This window comes from Prionailurus bengalensis, chromosome F2 (genome assembly GCF_016509475.1).
Source record: "Prionailurus bengalensis isolate Pbe53 chromosome F2, Fcat_Pben_1.1_paternal_pri, whole genome shotgun sequence".
Lineage (NCBI taxonomy): Eukaryota > Metazoa > Chordata > Mammalia > Carnivora > Felidae > Prionailurus > Prionailurus bengalensis.
Genome location: NC_057353.1, coordinates 80615046 through 80635158, shown reverse-complemented (window position 1 = coordinate 80635158; position 20113 = coordinate 80615046). Strand labels below are relative to the sequence as shown.

At 48.0% G+C, this 20113-nt stretch overlaps 1 protein-coding gene across 25 annotated transcripts in view; it reads left to right on the top strand.

Annotated features, from left to right (window-relative positions):
- PTK2 (protein tyrosine kinase 2) overlaps positions 1–20113 on the top strand; it is a 256865-nt gene that overhangs the window by 96379 nt on the left and 140373 nt on the right. For 24 of the 25 annotated variants that reach the window (XM_043601871.1, XM_043601859.1, XM_043601851.1 and 21 more), the window contains 2 exons: positions 2966–3132; positions 14996–15083. In XM_043601871.1, coding sequence (XP_043457806.1) covers positions 2966–3132; positions 14996–15083 — 255 coding nt within the window. The remainder of the gene's footprint in view (positions 1–2965; positions 3133–14995; positions 15084–20113) is intronic. The other variant, XM_043601873.1, reaches the window with a different exon arrangement.

The window sequence follows — 20113 nt, the reverse complement described above, 5'->3', positions numbered from 1 at the left end:
TTTGGCCGTACTTACCAGATGTCACACGTTACGTAGCTTTTGACCCAGGGCGTCTGTTTCTGGGTGTTGTTTCTGCACGTGTGTGATGCCAGCTTCAAGCACGTTCACAGCAGTATTGTTTGCATGTCCACTCCCCCTGACCCCCCAGAGCTGGGGAACTCACAAGAACTACCCACCAGTAGTAGAATGGCCCTGTCTGCTGAGTGCTGTATGTTCCTGATAAGATAGAAGCACAATACAGACACTGGCTTCTTTTATTTTCATCCTTAAGAAGAATTCTTTTCCTGTGAATATCTAATGTGATAATTAATCAGGAACATTACGTATTTCCAAGTTCTGGGATAGGATACCGATGAGCAAACGGCCTTTTCAAAGCAGTGAAGTGTGGATAGGATTGTCATGGGACATCAAAGTCAGGATGAGAAATTTAAATTTAATTCAGCTGCCGTTAGGGGTATATTATAAATCCTTGTCCTGTTATCTCTCTTGAGACAGTCACTTTTCTAAATACACGTTTTCCAGAAATAACATATGCATACATTTCCATATGGTAGCAGGGTAGGTTTTTTCTGAGTGTGCATTCCTTACTAAATGCTTAGTTCTAAAAGTTGTTTTTCAGTTATCCAGAACCAGATGTTTGGTTCTCAAAATTATCTAAGTTACTGAGTGTAGGTACTGAGCATCAAATGTGTAAGTCCTTTTATATTCCTAACCTTGGCTGACATTCAGACTGAGTCCGTGATGAGATTTACAGGAGTTCTAGAGAAATAGGATAGAACACAATATGGGAGCATAATAAAAAAGCAACACATGAAATAGAGAGAAGTGTCTGCATGTTGATTGCTTTCAATTTTCTTAGTGGAAAGTGAAGGCTACAACTTGTTTAGGGTGGAGGTCCTACGGGATGGGAGCTCTTCGTTACACAGAAGCAAACCGGAAGTCATTCTGGGTGTCTTCAGGTAGTGTGATCGAGTGAACGGGCTGAAATTGCGTCTGTCCCGTAAAACTCCAGATTGGGAGCCGGCTTGTGCCCTGGGCTCCACAGTTCTGGACTAGGTGTGTCCACGCCGGCCTCTCTGCAGGTGGGTGCCCGTGTGCCCTGTTCCCTGATAGGTCCCCAGGGTAACCTTTGCTGGGGCTCGTCAGGGAAGGCGCCCAGGGAGGGCGGGATCTCTCCCCGGGGTTGATGGCACAAACAGCGGTAGGAACCGGCGTGTTTCTGGAGGGGAAGGATAGACCTGCCGAGACAGATGGTTGGGAACAGAGAGGGACCTGAACCAGGGCCCTAACAGGAGAGCAGTGACTCTGGAATCTGGTAGCAGTGAGCGGCCGCGGACTGACGAGAGGACGTGCTAAACCTGAGCCTTAGAGAGGGCAGCTGGTGTCTCTGTGCCCTTGGTAGCAAATGGGCAGAGCCGGGACCGGGACACAAAGCGCCTTTGTGGGAATTTGAAAGAGGCGCCAGCTCCCGTCCTGCGCAGCAGGGACTCGTGTGTCGGCAAGGGGAAGCTGAAGAAGTGGCCTCTGAGAGAACTGCTGGAAGCCGATGTCCCACCCCTGAGCGCAAGATGTGCCGACCAGAGGGCCGGCTGGATTTCGGCTCCTGCTGCCCCCTCGGCTGGACGCCCCTGGCAGCACAGGCGGCAGCGTCCTTCGCGGTGGCCCCATCACAAACTCCAGGCCTCGAATCCGAAAGCCAGGAAGGACATTTTTGCCTCTTGCAGTTTTGCCCAGAGTTCTTTAGGCTGCACGCGGTCTTCCTGTCCCCAGAGAGCGTGTCTTCTTTATGGAGCGACCTCCAGCCCAGGCCTCTGTCCATGCTTTCTCCCCGATGACACGTTTCCTCCTCCCTACCATTCTCCCGTGCCCGATACACAACCTTCTCCCGGGAGCCTGGCCATGGACAGGTGCCACCTGTTGCCTTTAGTGTGGACGCACCGTGTCCTTGATGGGTTTTGCATATAGTGTGTGTTCATTGTCTTCTCGTGAGCAGGGATAGGAACATCCTTATTTGTATTGTCAACAGCATCATGCTTTAATACAGAAACGCTTAGTGTCTCATGTTGTAAGTAGTGTGATACCTTCCATTAATTGCTAATCTTTAAAAACCATGCTGATTTTCTCGACCAGTGATTTTCACGTTAATGTCGGTATCATTCAACATTAACTCTGAGTGGCCTGGAGCACTGAGAGGATCGCAGTGGGCTGTGATTAGCACACCCTCGTGTGGGGGCAGCACATGGCCTCTGTTACGTTCCCACGCGTGCCGTCCATGTTCAAACGTGTACACGTGGACCTCCACACTGTGCGGGTACAGGGCAAGACTCGGGCTGCCCCCTCCCTTTCCCTAGTTTAGGATAAGCTTCATCTTTGGGCAGCCTTCCTGTCTGAAGTCATGGAGTGTTAGGTTTCAGCGGCTCTTTGAGAGGTCGGTAGCAGATCGGGTAGGCCCAATTTTGAATAACTTCACAGATATCATCGGTATTGTCAGAAATGTGGCCTTCGTCATATGTCCTTAAATGTGTTTCTTAAGAAATGACATTAGGTTGCATCTGGTCTAGAGCAGTACGCTGTCCTGGGCTCAGAAAGTGGAACCCGTCCTCGGGCCTGGTTATCAGCAGTCACACCCAGAGGGCGGGTGGGACACATTGTCAGGTTTGGGGGCGGGGGGGGGGGGGGTGGGCAGAGCTAGAGCTGCAGAAATGTATTTTAAGTTTCCATGCCTTGTTTATCACTGAAGAAAACGGAAGAGTCTCTTTTTGTGTTTTTTCAAAACTTTCCTTGTTCATAAAAATACTATTTGAGAAACAAGATTCCTAAGAAAAATTAAATGACTTATTTAACTTGATACTCTTTTACCAAAGATTTCTGGTAACTAACTAAAACAAATGAACATTGCATTAATTTTTAGCCTACAGTTTTTTTTTTGTTTATAACAGTCGTTTTTGTGGGGGGTATGTTTTAGGGCATCATTCAGAAGATAGTGGACAGTCACAAAGTAAAGCACGTGGCCTGCTATGGATTTCGTCTCAGTCACCTGCGGTCAGAGGAGGTTCACTGGCTCCATTTGGATATGGGTGTCTCCAATGTGAGGGAGAAGTATGAACTTGCACACCCACCAGAGGAGTGGAAGTAAGATCGCGTCCCTACCTTGGTGTGACTCACGCTTGATTTGTTTTGCATATTAAATCACACACGAGAGGGTGAATGTCTTTGCTTAATTTCCATACTGCTTGTAATCACGACTCCTGTCGAAATAAAACTGGCTGGTAATAATTGACCAGCGACCTCTCCTAGATCTCTGTTCAGTCTGTCTTTGTGGCACTATGGACTTTGGGCTCTGTGGGGACGGCCTGGGGCCGGTCACGCTTCTCCCGTCGGGTCTGTTTTGGGTCAGCCTCAGCTCTGAGAACTCCGCCCCCTGTTCTTTTCCTTTCCGTCCTGTCCGCATCCTCTCGTGCAGCAGGACTTCGTGTGCACCTGATCACCTCACTGGTGGGCGGCACGGCTTGCTCCACGGGGCCCGGTAACCCACAAGCTCCCCCAAAAAGAGCGGGTGCACGTTTGATGTTCGTGACTCGGACGGACCTGAGCGAAACGGACGTGATTCAAAGTGAATTAAAGAGTTCTCTCCTAGTAATTTTTTCCACTGTTACGCAAAGCAGCTCGTTAGTAGGAAATTGTACATGTAATACACTTTATTTGAGAGAAGTATAACTTGCAAAGATGGGCTCCTTCCACAGGCGCCTTCATTTTGTGGATGCTGCTGTGGGAGTAAAGGCGGTTATGGATCGGGGGGTGGGGGAAGGGGAGGGTGTTCAGTGCCGGTCACTTTCAGTCCGACAACCTGAGTTGTTTGGAGGAGACGTTTTCAACGAAAAACAAATATGTTTAGGTTAATAATCTCTAGTCGAAAAAAATCTCATCCTAGCTACAGTTTACCAAAGAAATCTCCTTGTGTTTTCAGGTTTTTCAAATAGCCGGAACCGACCGAGCTAACAAGATAGCCCACGATAATGCAGTTTGGTGGGGTTACATCGATGGCTAGCAAAGATGTGACCTCCGTTATTCAGCCAGTCAGTCCAATAAGTGTGTAAAAAAGCTACGAATACCTCAAAGTTAGTTACAAATCCCTGCAGGTATTTTTATCGAACATAATTCCGTTGCCTTCCTGTACCGACACGTCGGAGGCGTACTTCATCATCATGATGTCCCTAGTGCTCGATCAAATGTTGTGTCGAATGCAAGCATCTGAATTGACAAGCTCTGTTTCTGTTCTTTTAAGCCAGTTTACTTGGCCTAATTTCAAGTAAAGTTGAGTGGGCACTACTCTGTTCCGTGGAGCCTGAACCCTCAAAGACTGGGCGAGGTAGAACTTCACCGAACGCAGTGAGTGCTGAACCTGATGCTGACGGGAGTGGCTGCCGCAGCCTGGCACCGGGCCCACGGTGTGCTCTTTATAGTCTGTACATTTGCAGTTCGTAAAATGTTTATCTCTCATAGCTCTCCACAGACCTTAGGAGGTAAAGACAGGGGAGATAGGTAACAGACTCGATTTGAGTTCCACCTGCAGAGAGAGCTCCAGATACAGCTTTGACTTGAATTTAGCTGACTTCCCAGTGCAGGCTTTTAAAGTGAACCCAGCCTTAACTGTAACCTTAAGTCTGAGTGGTAGCGAGGCCACTAAGATCGGTGAAGGTGCGTGGATGGCGGGGGGAGGAGAGGAGGAGGGAGGGAGGAGGAGAGGAGATGGGTTGGAGGCACAGGTGATCCCTGTGGGTGTTTCGGGAGGGCCAGGCTTCCTGCCGCCTGTCGGTGCTCACGTCAGAGGAGGCAGGACTTAGGGCGTCAGTAAGGAACAGGAGCCTATTACGGAGAACCAAGTAGATTGAAAAAGAACCAAACTCGAGTTCTGGAAACCACTGGATGGTTAAAATAGCAAGTTAGATGTAGGTGAAAAATTGGTCAACAGAAACACGGATCTGAGAAAATTTGCCCAAAAGATAGCATGGGGAGATGAACAGGTAGAGAATATGAAAGGAAATGGCACGACACGAAAACTGAGGAGGCAGACCCATTTCTGACAGGGGCTCCAGGAGGAGATAAAAAGACTGAGGAGGAGGAAATACTCCCGAAGAGATTATGGCTGAGAATTTTCTGGAATTGGCAAATAACATGAGTCCTCAGAACCAGGATTAATGCAAAACCCCAAACACGGTTAAAAAAATAGATCTACACTTTGGTGGATTATCGTCAAGTCGTGTACAAAGGAAAAAAAAGAGATGATGCTAAAGCAACCAGGGACACATTCACAGTTCTCCACAGCAGTGATCTGTGCAAGGTGGGGAGGAGAAGTCACCGGCAACCTGTATTTTTTGTCCGATTCAGTGGCCATTCAAGAGCAGGACGACAGCGATGCTTTCCGCAGAGACTATACCAGCAAAGGAACCTCCTATAAATACACTCGGGAGAAGGGAAAATGGTCTCTGAAGGAGGGTTTCGGGTGGCAGAAGGAGTGCTAGGAAAAAAATCGGGTAGCTACAGATAAGCATTGGCTCTGAAAACACATAAAGTGGTAAAAGCTGATTTTTTATATGAAAAAAGTAAAACCCAGATAGTTGAACCCAGTATGTCAGAAGAGAGGTGATCGGAATTAAGGCTCTGTCAGCCGGGTTTTAAAATTATATATAAAAATGTTAAAAATAAAATTGTATACTAGGGCAACCATAAAACATTAGAAGTAGATTGTATAACGTAACAGGTAGGTGGCTGAGTAGGTATTGAGAAACTCCATAATCGAAAGGAGGCAAGAAAAGGGGAGGAAGAAAGACGGGAAAGTAGGGTGAAGGGAAATCACAGACTAGACTTCAGAAGGTCAAGTAGACTAGGAGTGAGTGGTCAGAACCTGTTAGGGTGTGATTACAAATACGGTCCAGCTCTCTGCTCCTTATGACACACCCAGCACAGTGATATTCAAGACATTTTCATGTGACTTACGGAAAGAAACGTTTTACCTTAAGATGCAGCACAGACACGTGTGTGTGTCTCAGAACCACGTACATGTAGGTCTCCGTATGTGCTTCACAAAATCATACCCAACCTCACTAGTACGCCGAGGTCTCAGATTTTCATCCAGTGCCATTCTGTTCTCTTCAACCTCATTTAGATGGATGGGTGGGTGGGTGGGTGGGTGGGTAGAAAAGAAAAGAAGAGAAGAGAAAAGAAAAGAATTTCCCTTCCTGCTAACTAGGTGGAAGAAGGGGGGCCGGGGGATTGGTATTGTTTTATTAATATCCTATGAAAAAAGTTTGAAGACAGAAGAGCATTAATAGGGATGTGGAGGGCAACTACATAATAATAAAAGGCTTGTTCTACAAGAATCACTACAGAAACAGATGGGCCCCTGAAGATACTTCTCAGAATGTATAAAGCAAAAACATTCTGTCCTCTGGCCAGCATTTAAATTTTGGACTGCTCCAGTGACCTCTTTTCCTCTTCCTCCTCTCTGTAGACCTGCGTTTGGCATCAAATTCACATGTTAATAGGAGAGACACAGGGAACCCATAAACCGGTTATTGCCGTAGCCCAGGCAAAAATCCTAACAGCAGGTGGCCTGGGGGAGTAGCGATGGAGTGAGAAGCGGTTGTAGGGCGATTTTTTTTTTAAGGTAGAGCTTACGGGGTTTGCTCAAGAGTCTTTAAAAACACAAGCATCCAGTGGAGTATGAAACTCACTCCTGCAGAAGCTTCCAGTAGCACCTCGTCACACCTGGAGCCAACTCCAGAGTTCCCGATCATCTCTCAGCCCCATCTCCTCTCGCTCTCGTTCCCTTCGTCCACTCAAGCGGCCGCACGTTTCAGTGTCGTCTCTTCCTCGCTGCCTGGTCGGGGTCTCATTGGATCCTCTCTGCCGCCAGCTTCCTGGCCTGCTGAATGGCACCGGCCTCGGCCCACCTTTCCTTTGTCTTGGAGAACTTTCCACTCGCTCTGCCCCAGCCCCACGGCTCCTTCTGGTTCTCGAATGAGACTTTGTGCTTCATGTGACTCTGCTGAACGTGCTCCCCTGTCGTTTCCGTCACCGCGTGGGCCTCCCATCGTTCAGACCAGTGTCCGCTGTCCGCTTTCGGCCTGTGGTCTTCCCCGACCGTTCTGTCTTTAGGGCCTGCCCACCTGATGACCTTTCTCTCCCTCAGGGACTTTGTCTCACCCGCTGCTCTATTCCTAGTTTCTAGTTGGTCGTGCCTGGTATATAGGAGGCACCTCATAAACACTTTAAGTGAGAATGGAATTAGTGGTAGTGGAAATGTAAAATAAACCTAGAGGCAAAGCACTTTGATGGGACAGTAAGTTGTCTTCCTCTAGGGATGGACAGTTGTAGATTGTGTGAATAACCGTGTTTTCACAGTGGCACACATTGCTTACAATGTGGTGGACATTGTGCTAAGCACCTGGCTTACTTTACCCAAGTTCGTTCTTCCTATGATAGTCTTTGCAGGTGGGTCCTCACCTTTTGCCATGCTACTGGTGAGACAGCTGTGGTTCAGAGAGGCTGAAAAAACTTCCTTGAGATCATACGGCAGAGTAGGCAGTTGAGTCCGTGTGCTCAGCTCTTTCTTCTCTGCTCCTGTTAAGGTATGTAAGCACCAGAGACAGAACATTTTTGATCACATTTCCCCCTCGCTAGCAGGGACCTTCTCTCAGTTCGTTAGGTGGCTTTGTGAGGACAGCTGCACTCCCGGCTTTAGTTCTGAAAAGTAAGATGTTCTTCGAATGGAAGTGCTAGGACTCCCCGGAATAATCGGGCGTCAGTTTCCATTCTCGGGAAGTTTTTGAACATCGATTTATTTTCGTGCCATCTGCCGTAGGATCTGTTCCTCCTGTTCAATAACCCTGAGACACAAGCTTGCTCACCCGGGTCCTGAGGTCTTTCAACACAAGCCAGCTTGTGGCACACTGTGTGGGTGTAGCTGTGTCAGGCAGGGGGACCTTCCAGTGGTGCCGTGGCTGGCCGCTGGGGACAGGAAGGGCTGGTTGGATAAGTGGCTGTCCCGGTGGGAAGAATAACCACAAAGTAGATCCTGCCTCAAGCAACACACAGGGACCCACTGAAGATGGACCAGGTGAGAAAAAAGCTTAATGAAAAATATGAAGGTACTGCTGGTCCTGGAGCAGGAAGATTTAATAACCCCAAAGGCATTCTCTGGAAAAGGAAAGAATAGCAAATTTAACTTCATTGAGATGAAGAGCCTCTGTGTATTAAAAGGTGTATTTGTAAAAGTGCAGAAGCAAGTTGCAGCCGAGAGGAGATATTTGTCACGTTTGTAATTTACAAAGGACGATGCTCTTCTGATTAGTATGAGAGTTGCAGGCAACTCAGTTCACGGACAAGGGACATGACGGCGTTGTCATAAAGGAGAAAACAAGTTTGGCCAGTAATCGGGGGGATGGCGATCAGGGGGGTGGGGACCTAGCCCACAAGATCCACACTGGTTGGCAGAAAGTGAGTTGTGGGCAGCGTCAGTAGCGGGAGAGGTGGTGGCTCCGACAGGGTGTTTGCCTGCGCTGCTGGTGAGAGAAGGTAAACGGGTAAATCCCGTGCTGGGCCGCAGACGTAGGATGTCACGCAGGTCAAAATGAATGAACTGTAGGGACGTGTAGCTGTGTGGGTGAATCTTAGCCATGTAGCCTCGTGTGGCAGAGTCGAGTCTCCCATGACACTGTTGTGAGTGCACTAAGTGCCACTGAACTGTACGCGTTAAAAAGGTTAATTTTTTTGTGATGTGAATTTTACCTCAATTAAAAAAAAAGTAAGTCCCAGAAAATGACATAACAGCCTGATAAGCTTTTGTAATGTGAAAAGAAAAGAAAACCCTAAAGGAATATCGTCGGGGATCTCATCGGTTGGGTAAGATAAAGGACCAGAGGGCAATAGTGCAGAGCCTCCCCGAGGGGAGTGTCCTGCCCCCCTCCGCCCGGTCTCCCGAAGGCCCCATCGGGACTCGTGCTGACCCATCAGGTTCTGAGGCAGGGCTCGAAAAGTCAGCCCCTTAGAAGACTCGGGTTCCTACCTGCCTTGCTTCCTGCCCAGTCTGTCCAGGAGGAAGCAGGAGCTGGCTCCCCTGTCCCTAGGAGGCCTGGAGGTCCCTGTCAAGGGAGGTCCCAGTGGAGCAGGTAGTATTTGTTAGGATCTGGAGTCCGCCAAAAAACGCTTCCGTGGCAATGTCGTACTAGCATATACTGCGGCAAACGGTGTCCTTTGAGAGATTTGAGTTTTGAGAGATTTCAGCTTGAAAGTTTTGTTCCTAGATCATTCTGGTTAATCACATTTTGGTAACTAAACTTCACTTATCTGGAGCCACCTATGTAGGGTGGCTGTTGGGCATCGAGTGGGCTAAGCGGATATAAATAGCCCGTCAGGGCACCGGGGTTGGGGGGGGGGGACGGCCCAATCCTTCTGATGTTGAACCCAAGTCTAAGAGACGGCCCTCTTGGCATTTGAGGAAGTATTTGGGGCTTTGTCAAGTGAGTGAGGAGGAACATTCTCGTCATTGTTAGTGAGCCGCGGTTGCTGCCCTCCTGCTTAGCAGCCTGCTTAGCGCTGCCCTGTTCGCTGCTGCGCAAGCCCCTCACTCTGCAGGAGAGGGGAGAGGCGTCATTTTCCAAAGAAGACCAATGAAAATGAATAATGATAGTTTAGGAAGCTTTAGATTGTATTTGGTGGTTTTCTATGTTGTATCGAAATGACACCGCCCCTGCATACACCTTCTTTTAAGAAGCCAGTCTTTCGTTGTAATCCTGCATTCAGCAAGAGTTCTTAGGAGGGTTCAAAGCAGAAAGACGTTAAGTAGAGGAGCACTCTGACAGGTTTGGAAGTGACACCTTTAAAACACGGATGCACTTCCAATTTGCTGCTCTGTTAATTAGACACTTACCGGATGCTTCTGCACCGAACACGGGCAGCTGGAAGATCGTTTCCAGTGGGTCTGCGGCTGCCGGCTGACACTGGCCAGGCTGCTTGGAGAGAGGTTCTGGTGGGTTATCACCGTGGTTACGGAACAGTTAGCTGCGCCTGTGGAATTTCTTTTATTCTCCATACGTATCCAAAGTTGCAAGAATAGTTAAGGCCTGTGTGCCTTCACCTAGCTTCCCTAAATGTTGGAACTTTCGTGACCATAGTACAGTAGTTGGCACTGAAGCCAGAAAATAAACATTGATAGAGTCTTACTTAACTAATCTACACATGTCACTCAGATTTCACGGTTGTCCCACATAACATCCCTTTTCTGGTCCAGGAACCACTTTGCTGTTCTGACTCCTCGAGTCTCTTCTAATCTGGGACAGTTCCTCAGTCTATGTCCTTCCTGACCCTGACACTTTTGAAGAATCCTGGCTGGTTATTTGTACCGTGTCCTTCAATTGAGGTTCATCTAGGGCTTTTTTCATGGTTATATTGAGGTTATGTGTTTTGGGCCAGAATTCTAAGCTTTTGTACCCGTCTCACTGCATCCTGTCAGCATGTGACTCCTTTTTACAGGTGCTTTTAACTGGGATCATTTGGTTTAAGGTGGTGGCCAGGTTTCCCCACTGTAAAGTTGCTGTTTTTTCCTCTGAAATTAAGAAATACTCTTCTGGGGAGATAGATTGAGACTCTGCGGATACTGTTTCTCATTGTATTTTTACCCTGTATTCTCGATATCGTTGATGATTCTTTCTCACAGCTATTACTGCTATAATTTTTGTCTAAGGATGAATTTCTATTCCTGTCCTTCCTTTGAGAATTTTTTTAAGCATTGTTTTTAATGTTCATTTATTTTTGAGAGAGAGAGAGAGAGAGAGCACAAGTGGAAGAGGGGAGGGAGAGAGGGAGACCCAGAATCCGAAGCAGGCTCCAGGCTCTGAGCTGTCAGCACAGAGCCCAATGCGGGGCTCAAACTTGTCAATTGCAAGATCATGACCTGAGCCAAAGTCAGACACTCAACCGACTGAGCCACCCAGGTGCCCCTCCTTTGAGGATTTTTAAATTGGAAGTGTGTTGTAAGAAAGAGCTTACGATATCTGTGTTGTTTCTGGAAATTGTACTTTGTGTCACTACACACAGACAGGCTAACCTTTCTCAGTATCAAGCTTAACAGATTCTTTCTCCAAACACTTTCCACTCCTCCTCACCATTACTTGGTTAGCTTGTGGGTATCTTGGTGCTCATTGTTGGTGGTAAGACTGAGGGGAGGTTAGTGTCAGTGGCCTTCATAGGAAATTAATTACTTAGGAGAAGCGGAAAAAAGATGATTTTATTTGGGGCATGTTATATTTAGCTGCTCTTCGGAAGTCCATGGAGTGGCATATAGCAGAATAATGGAGATGTGTCTCGGGATGCAGCCAGTCTCTTAGAGTAGTGGCAGGAGGGTCGGGAAAGAGGTGAGTTTCACAGAAGAGATGGGAGTAGGGATGTCGGAACTCGTGGCCAGTCGGCTGTGGGTGTTGGGCCCTGTGGTTTAAGGACAGAGGCGGAGTGAAGGGATGCCATTACATCAGGAGACCTGGGCAGTCTCAGCAGGGCCGTGGGGCAGGTGTGCTGGCCTGCGCGTGGTCAGGGCCACGGGGCAGGTGTGCTGGGCTGTGGGTCATCAGCAGGGCCGTGGGGCGGGTGTGCTGGGCCGCGCATCGTCAGGGCCGTGGGGCGGGTGTGCCGGGTGGGCGCAGTAAAGCAGTGGTCAGAATCCGCTTGGCAACCTGATGAGCTTGCTGGCCTCCACAGAGTAAGAGCAGTGGGCGTCTCTCTGGTTTCGGAGCCGCCAGTGCCTTCTAGCAGTTTCGTTCTGCTTTGGGGCATTCCTGCATGGACTTCTGTAGAGGGATCCCCGTCTGCTTCTAAATAGCCCTGGGACCTCGGCCCGTTACCTGAGTCCCTGAAACTCTTTCCCCACCGGTGAAAACAGAAGGCCCTTCCTTTTCAGCCAGGGTGCTGCACTCGCCTCCGGGCCTCCTGCTTCTTCCCCCGGGTCCCCTGGCCGGTCCTACACACTGTCGCCTGCCTGGTCAGAGAAGTAGACGTCCTGTGACTCAACTGCTGTGCTCACAGTGCTCCGAGCCCCACAAGCACGCCGTGCAGGGTCCTCCGTGGTCTGCCACCTCCCGGTCCTGCCCTTCTGCTCACTGCTTGCGCCCAGCGGGCCCAGCTGCGTCTGCCTTCCCACACATCCCCCAGCCTCAGGGCCTTCATGCACCCCCTTCCGTCGTACTAGAACTCCTGTCCCTGCACGTGATTGCATGACTCCCTTCCTCCCTTCAGATCTTCATTAAGATGTCTCTGAATCTGAGTGTCCTTTGCTGGTCACCCTTTGCAAAATAATACTTTATCACGTGTCATTCCCCTCACCGTGCCTATTTGTCTGTGTCACTTTTACTGCCATCTTGTAGATACCTGTGTGTTTGCTGTATGACTTTGAGCATATATTGCATATAAACTTTCTGAGGGCTGGTGAGGACACCGAGGTGTGGGAGGGCCACGGCGGTCGGCGGTGGGCCACGGAGCCAGACGCCCAGCCCAGGCAGCCCCAGTGCAGGGCCCACGTTCTCTCTGCTCCTCTCAGGGCTGGTGCTGACTGAAAGAAGCCCGTGGGTCAAATGCTTATCGCAATTTCTGTCAGATCCTGAGTGGCCCTTGTCCGTTGAGGCATCGTCGGCATCAGCATCGGGATGCTGGACGTTAACAGCATGAACGTGCAGCCAGGCTGCCCAGCGTTTGACCTGGGATCCGTTTCCTCTCTGTTAGAATGGGAGGCACTAACAGCAGAAGCCTCCGGTGTCCTGTTTGAGTCCAAGCGCGCTGGCTCGGAGCCCGTTGCTTCCTCTCAAGGAGCGTCACCTGCCTAGATCATGACACTTCTGTTCTCCGACTGTCGTGTGCATTAAGAGAAATAGCACATTTAAAGCACCTGCTAAGTCCCAAGTTAAAAATAAATGGAATCTATTGCGTTTCCACAAACAGTTGCCCCTTGTAGAATATCTGTAGTAAATGATTGACCTCTTTCCGAGAGTAGAAGTCAACGTGAACCTGATCGTTTGGCGATTGTGTATTTTAATAAGATGGACACTTAAAACTTTTAGCAGAACTTGTGTATGTGTTATCATGCATTTTTTCCACCTTTAACTGAACCAAAAACATTGTATTGATTACTTTGTGTGTTTTCCTTGTGAGCCTGTTACATTTTTTAAAGATCGATTACTAAAACTTTAGGGAAAAAAACCCAGATCTTTCTATAACCTTTGGGTAGGCAAATATAAACAAAACACTTAAAGAATTTACTAAAAAGGAAAAGAATAAATAGGGCTGCATAAAAATTATGAACTTTGTTCCTCAAAAGATAGCATTAAAATGAAAATATTTTAAAAATAATTTTTAGGTGCGCCTGGGTGGCTCAGTCGGTTAAGCATTGACTCTTGATTTTGGCTCGGGTCATGATCTCACGGTTCCTGAGATCAGGCCCCATCCACGTTGGGCTCTGCACTGATGGCATGGATCCTGCTTGGGATTCTCTCTCTCTCTTTCTCTCTCTCTCCCTCCCTCACTCCCTCCCCCTCTCTCTTTGCCCGTCCCCTGCGTGCATGCTTTCTCAAAATAAATAAATAAATAAATAAATATTAAAAAGGTAATTTTTAAAAGATAACCGTCAGGAGAGTGAAAGGCAGCTGTGGAGTGGCAGAACATACTGGGCGGTCTAACAGTGGTCTCCCACTCTGAATACCTGAAGAATGCCCACAGGTCAGCTGGGGATCAGGGAGGGGAGGCCCACAACCCTTTAGACAAAACAGACGTTTCACAAAAGGTCTCCAGAATGGCCCATCATCAGACAAGGGTGTGCCCCATCTCATCATCCATCGGGATGTGCCAGTCCGGTCCACACTGTACCTCCCTCCCGCAGTGTCCCGGACTAAAATGCAGGTACCAGGCAGAGGTGAGGGTGTGGGGAAACAGAGTGCCCCATGCTGCTGGTAGGACGGTGTGGCTTCTTCAGCTCCCTGACGGGCGGCATCTGTGGATACAAATGTGTGTGTGTTGTGATTGAGGGACTCTGCTCCTGGTCCCCCCCCCCCCCCCCCCGCCCTTTCCCAGCAGAGGTGTGTCCGTATGTTCACCAGAAGACACGAGTGAGAGAGCATTCTGGTGAAGTTCGTTTGTTTCGACCATTCTTGAAGCTTGGCTTCCTGAGCGACTAAATCATTTTATGTTTAATTTTTTTTAATGTTTATTTATTATTGAGAGAGAGAGAGAGACAGAGCGTGAATGGGGGAGGGGCAGAGAGAGAGGGAGACACAGAATCTGAAGCAGGCTCCAGGCTCTGAGCTGTCAGCACAGAGCCCGACGTGGGGCTCGAACTCATGAACTGCGAGATCATGACCTGAGTTGAAGTCGGACGCTCAACCGACTGAGCCAGCAAGGTGCCCCATCATTTTATGTTTAGAGGAGGAAAAAAAAAGAGTGTTTATAGCCGTTTCCTCATCAGGGCCACAAAGTAGTAATAACTCTGATGGCCTTTCGCGGTGATATGGGCTGTCACACAGGGCAGCCGTGACCGACCTTCAGCTGCTAGCTGGGCTCCACATCGCAAGCATTTCCCGCGAGTGAGAAAAAACCAGACATAGAAGAATGCATTCTGTGTGAGTCCGTGCACATCAGGGCAGCCGTCGAGGGGAGGTGTGAGGGGGTGCCACCCGGCCCAGTGGGGGACAGTGACTGCTGGCCCTGTGCCTTCTGGATGTCTTTCCTGTCCTGTCTCCTTGCGGGATCACTGAGCTTCAGACAACAGACGTGCATGTTCTTGTGCTGAAAGGTTGAAAACCGTATGCTTAAAAACTGTGATTGTTTTTTAGCTTATTTTAAAAATAATACTTCGAGTAATTGGTTATGTCATACTCACAATAATACTGTAATTACAGACTACGAGTTGAGAAAATGACTTCTTTCTAATTGTTCTATTTTCTGAATTGTTTTTTAGATATGAATTGAGAATTCGTTATTTGCCAAAAGGATTTCTAAACCAGTTTACTGAAGACAAGCCGACTCTGAATTTCTTCTATCAACAGGTATAGGAGGGTACTTTAATACACCTTTTTCTTTGTTTCTTTGAGTCCTACGTACTACATGGTTTTATCTTTGAATTAGATTAAACCTAATGTTCGGGAAAATAATAAATTTGGCACAGTATGGCAGTGAGAGTCTTTTAACCAGTGGGAAATTTTGAATTTTTGACACTTTGTGAATTCTTGTATGCTTAGGCAAGTCTTAAAAGAGACTTCTTTTATGTGGAGACTCTAAGTCCTAAGTGACTCAACCACTGGCTTGTCTTTGATTCAAGTATAATGGTCATGCCTGAATATCAACAGATTTGTCGGGTACAGAATTTATTGTCAGAGCCAGCTACATTGACATAATCTCAAGAACAACTTGCACAGTAAAGCCAGAATGGACTTTTTTTACATTGAGTAACTTGCTTTTTACCCCTTAAAATATTAGGCAATAAATACCTGTGGCATAAATGAACCAACACAATTTTATGACCAAATACTTGTTAGTTTTAGTGATGAGCACGGGGGGAAAAATGGTCTGAATAATATCCCGACATTTGCACACCATTTTGCAGGTAAATGTACTTGGTAATGTTTTGTTTTAATAAAAATATGTATTAAATGTCTGCTGTGGGTCAAGAACACAGATGAAATAAGTGAATTGCACGTTAAATTCGATTGAAGGTGCAGTGGGTGAGGATCTCCTGTACACGGTACTTTGCGTTCAGTCCTCTACTGTTGGTGGTCACGGGCCACGTGGTCGTACACAGGAGGGTCTGCTAACCCAGTGGGTGGAGTCCAGGGGGTCTGGAAAGTGTCACCGAGTCCCCAGCTTTGTAGATGAGGAAGAGCTGTACTTTAGGAAACCTGGTGCATTTAAAGCTGAGCTCAGAAGTTCTGAGAAGTGGGTGAGGGAGATACAGCCCACATCATAAAAAGGGAAGGTTCTAGGTTTCCTCCTGCAGAATAAAGGGAGCTATTTAAAGAATTTAAGTAGTGAGTGGCTTGACGAGAATTTTCGTTGTTAAATAAGATCACACTGATGTGATGGCGGCATCCGTCGTGCATTGGATGGGTCTTAAGGCTGCAAGCAAGTTAGGAGGCTGTTCAGCCATTTGGGCAAGAAACGGGGGAGAGAAAGGTCTGACTGTGGGTGTAGGCAACTTTAGTGGATGGATTTGATAGGACCGGGAGGCTGATCCAAATGGAGCATGAAAGGAAAGAAGAAAGAGGTTGATTGTGTCCGTCCAGGTGCCTGGTGTCAGGAAAGAGGCAAGGTTCGGTTACATTCAGAAGTAAGGTGGTAGGACGGTAGGTTGATGTACTTCCCAATGTGAGAAAACTGGGTGTTCCCCCTTCTCAGATCTAGGCTGTGAGAACAGGAGGCTGAGGTCGCTGTGTCTCGGTATTGGGTCTGTTTTCCTGTCTGTGGGGTGGAAGCGCCATTGGAAATGGCCAGTGAAATGCCAGTGGAAATGTGGGGTACCAGACTTGACGGGAGCCTGGGAAGGTTTACCACGATACGGAGATGCACGGGAAGAGGGCGTTTGCGTTTGGCGAAAAGGAAAGAGCGAAGCCCTCTTTAGATTCCGCCTGAGATTGCTGGAGGCCCGTTTGTACCGCAGAAATGATTTCTAGATTACAAACCGCTCCTCGTCTGTGTTTCCACAGCTCACCCTTAGCAATCTGGTGAGCTTTGAGTCGAAGTGAAGGAGGTGACAGGAGAGCTTAGTTAACTGATAGGTTTGCATCGTGTGTTTCTCTCTTGTAGATGATATTTATCACTGTTGGCACAATTTCCTTGAAAAAACCCACCCCCTGAGGAAATCTGTGACTACTTCAGTGACACGGATTTCTGGAATTCATCAAACAGGCCTCATTAGCTCACGGCCACTGCAGGCCGACCTCGCAGTTGGTGGCGTTCTTGTTCCTTCCACACTATGGCTGCGTGTCCTAGTTGTTCCCCGTAGGAGGCCTTGCTCGTATCTCTGATTAAAAGCACTTCACATGCTGGTGTGGCCCCAGTTTTCTCTTACTCATAGGACGTGTCTCGCAGCGGCCTGCATGGTTCGGTTGAACGGCCTTTATGAAAAAACCCCGGAGGGAGTGAGCGTGCACGCGGTAGTGGCCCACTGTGCGTTTAACGGCTCCGTGAGTCTCCGCGTGCTTACCTGTCTCACCTGCTCAAATACCGATGAAGTGAGGTAGGATTGTCTGCCACACAAGTGCCCAGGCATGGTTTGAATCGCAGTCCACAGGCGGCACCAGACCTCTGAGCGCGTGGCATCTACAGTTTACCTGTCACGACGCGAGTGGGGCTGCACGTTCCGGGATGGCGCGTGTCTCTCTTGCCTTCCTGTGTGCTCTCCACATGAGCTCCCGGCCCCTTCACCCCCCGCTCTGCTTTCTCCTGTTCCTACACTTTCTCTTCTTCAGCTGCCCTCTTTTTAACCTTTTACACTTAGTTATACAGTTTTAGACAGTCCCGAAAATATTCTAAAGCATCACTTAAAATATCTCTACCCTAATAATTACTTTCATTTCGCAAATAATTTTGTAATATTCTCCCAAGTACCTGTATTTTAAGAGAAACACAAGTGTAGCTGTGATCCCACCCCTTCCCCGTGTCGATGGCTCATCCCAGCCGGTATCTCAGGCCTAAGTGACAGGAAACAGAGGGAGGTAAAGGCGGCACTCAGACTACAGGGGAGGAGGACAGAGGGGCGGAGGAGAATGCTGTTAGTTGTCACAGCCCCTGATCGGCAGGTACGGGAGGGGCCACGAGCATGGCCCTGAACTTCCGGTTGGGATGTGGCACCGCTGGCGGTTTTGTAAGTAAAAACAGTTGAATATCGGCAATTTGATATTCAAACTAGTAATTCTCCTTCCAGGGGCTTATTCTAAAGAGGTGAGATTCACACACGTGTAGGTACAGGACGCTCCTTGGAGCGTGGCAGTAACAAGTCGGAAAGTGGAACCGTGGCAGAGGTCTGTCGGGAAAAGCTTGGTTAACACATTCCTCCGGGTTTCAAATGTTCGCATCCACCCTGAGGAGGGAAGCACAGCTCTGCTCACGGTGGGGGAGGCTCGCCTGTAAAATGCTGGCGCGTAGCACAGGCTGTGCGTAAAATGCGTAAAACATGTAATGTCCACTTATGGGGAGAAATGGATGTATTTGTACTTCCATTTGTTTTGGAAATAGTACGATTTTTGCCCTGCTGCTTCAGTAAGTACTTGTCTATTCATTTGACTTCTTGTGGTCACTTCGAGTGCGGCATCTGTCCTGTTGAGGGTGTGGACATTCCGGGGCTGTTCCAGGTAATCCGCGTGTTCTCCTGCGCGGGCAGCACCCACCTTGGGAGCAGCCTTCGTTCCGCTGTTGCAAAATCAGTTAGGAATTCAGAACGTTCTCCTGCTTAATCGTGCACGCGCCTGCACACACACAGTGAATACAATTTTGGCCCTTCAGCTATTTATAGCCAAGGTCTATTCAACTGAGAATGGAATTGAAATATTTTGTAAGAACTTGAGTGTGGAAATTGTCACTGAGTTCTGAGATAAATTATCTTATACAGGCCTCAGAGCCAAATGACACCCATTCTGTAATTTCTAAAATCTTGAATACTTGATTCAAATAAATAAGATGCATACATATGTGCATACTTATATTTTCACTGAGTTCCAAGCTAAATGAGTCCATTTTAAGGACCCATTTAAGGGGTTCAGAATTTGATAACATTGATTCTTTTTTTTTTTTTAATTTTTAAAAATGTTTGTTTTTGAGAGAGAGAGAGAGAGAGGGAGGGAGGGAACGAGGGTGGGGAAGAGAGAGGGAGACAGAGAATTGAAAGCAGGCTCCAGGCTCCGAGATGTCAGCACAGAGCCTGACACAGGGCTTGAACTCATGAACTGTGAGATCATGACTTGATCACTGAAGTTGGATGCTCAACCAACTGAGCCATCCAGGCGCCCTGATTCTTTCTTTTTTTTTAAATGTTTATTTATTTTGAGAGAGAGTGCGAGCAGGGGAGGGACAGAGAGAAGGGGAGAGAGAATCCCCAGCAGGCTCCACGCTCAGTGCAGAGCCCAGCATGGGGCTCGATCTCACGAACCGCAAGATCATGACCTGTGTTGAAATCAAGTGTAAGATGCTCAACCAACTGAGCCCCCCCCCGCCAGATGCCCTGATTCTTTTTAATTGTTTAGCTTGGTAACATCTGATACATGTATCCTTTGTAAGTTATGATGCTTAGTAAAAAAAATGAGTACCTGTGATCCCGCTCCCCAAGAGAAGAGAGCACAGCTGATGTTTCCCGGTCTGTGTCCCTGTCACATCCCCCCACCCCTGCCCCTCTACTCCATGCAGGTAACTGTGGTCCTGGGTGTCCATTGTCCTTTGGCTTGCTTTTCTTTGCTGGTTGTGACACTGTACAGTGTGTGTGTGTGTGTGTGTGTGTGTGTGTGTGTGTGTGTGGTTCCGGCCTAGGGTAACAGCTGACCTGACCTCTCCCTGCCCCCTCTGCATCCCAGCATCGGCCGGACCAGGACTTTGATTTGGTTTTGTTTGTTTGTCACCCAGCCATAGAAGCCTTCCAGAAGATGTTTAAAAAATGTTTTACTCAGCATTTTTAGTTGTTTTCAGTGAGCAGACTGTTCGAAACATTTGGTCCACTATCTTGGTAGAAATATATATGATCATAAGGCGATTTAAAAATGTATTCCATTTGGTTCATTTCTCAAATAATTCTGAATTGTGGTTGGAGGGTTCATTTGATACTAGTTGTCTAGTCGTTCAGACTCTGTTTAAACTTGTCTCATCACCCGGCACAGGCTGAGATTTTGTCAAGATTCCAGTTTTGCTTGAGGAGAATGCGTCTTGGATTATTGAGCACCGAGTGTGATGAAAACCCATGAATTCAAGGTTGTTAACAGTGTCGTTCAGACCTCCTGTGTGGCTCATAGTCTTTTTCTTGCTTGAACAGACGTATTGCTGGGTACAGGGCAGGGCAGGAAGTGCTCTCTCACAGAGCTTTGATGTTTATTACTGC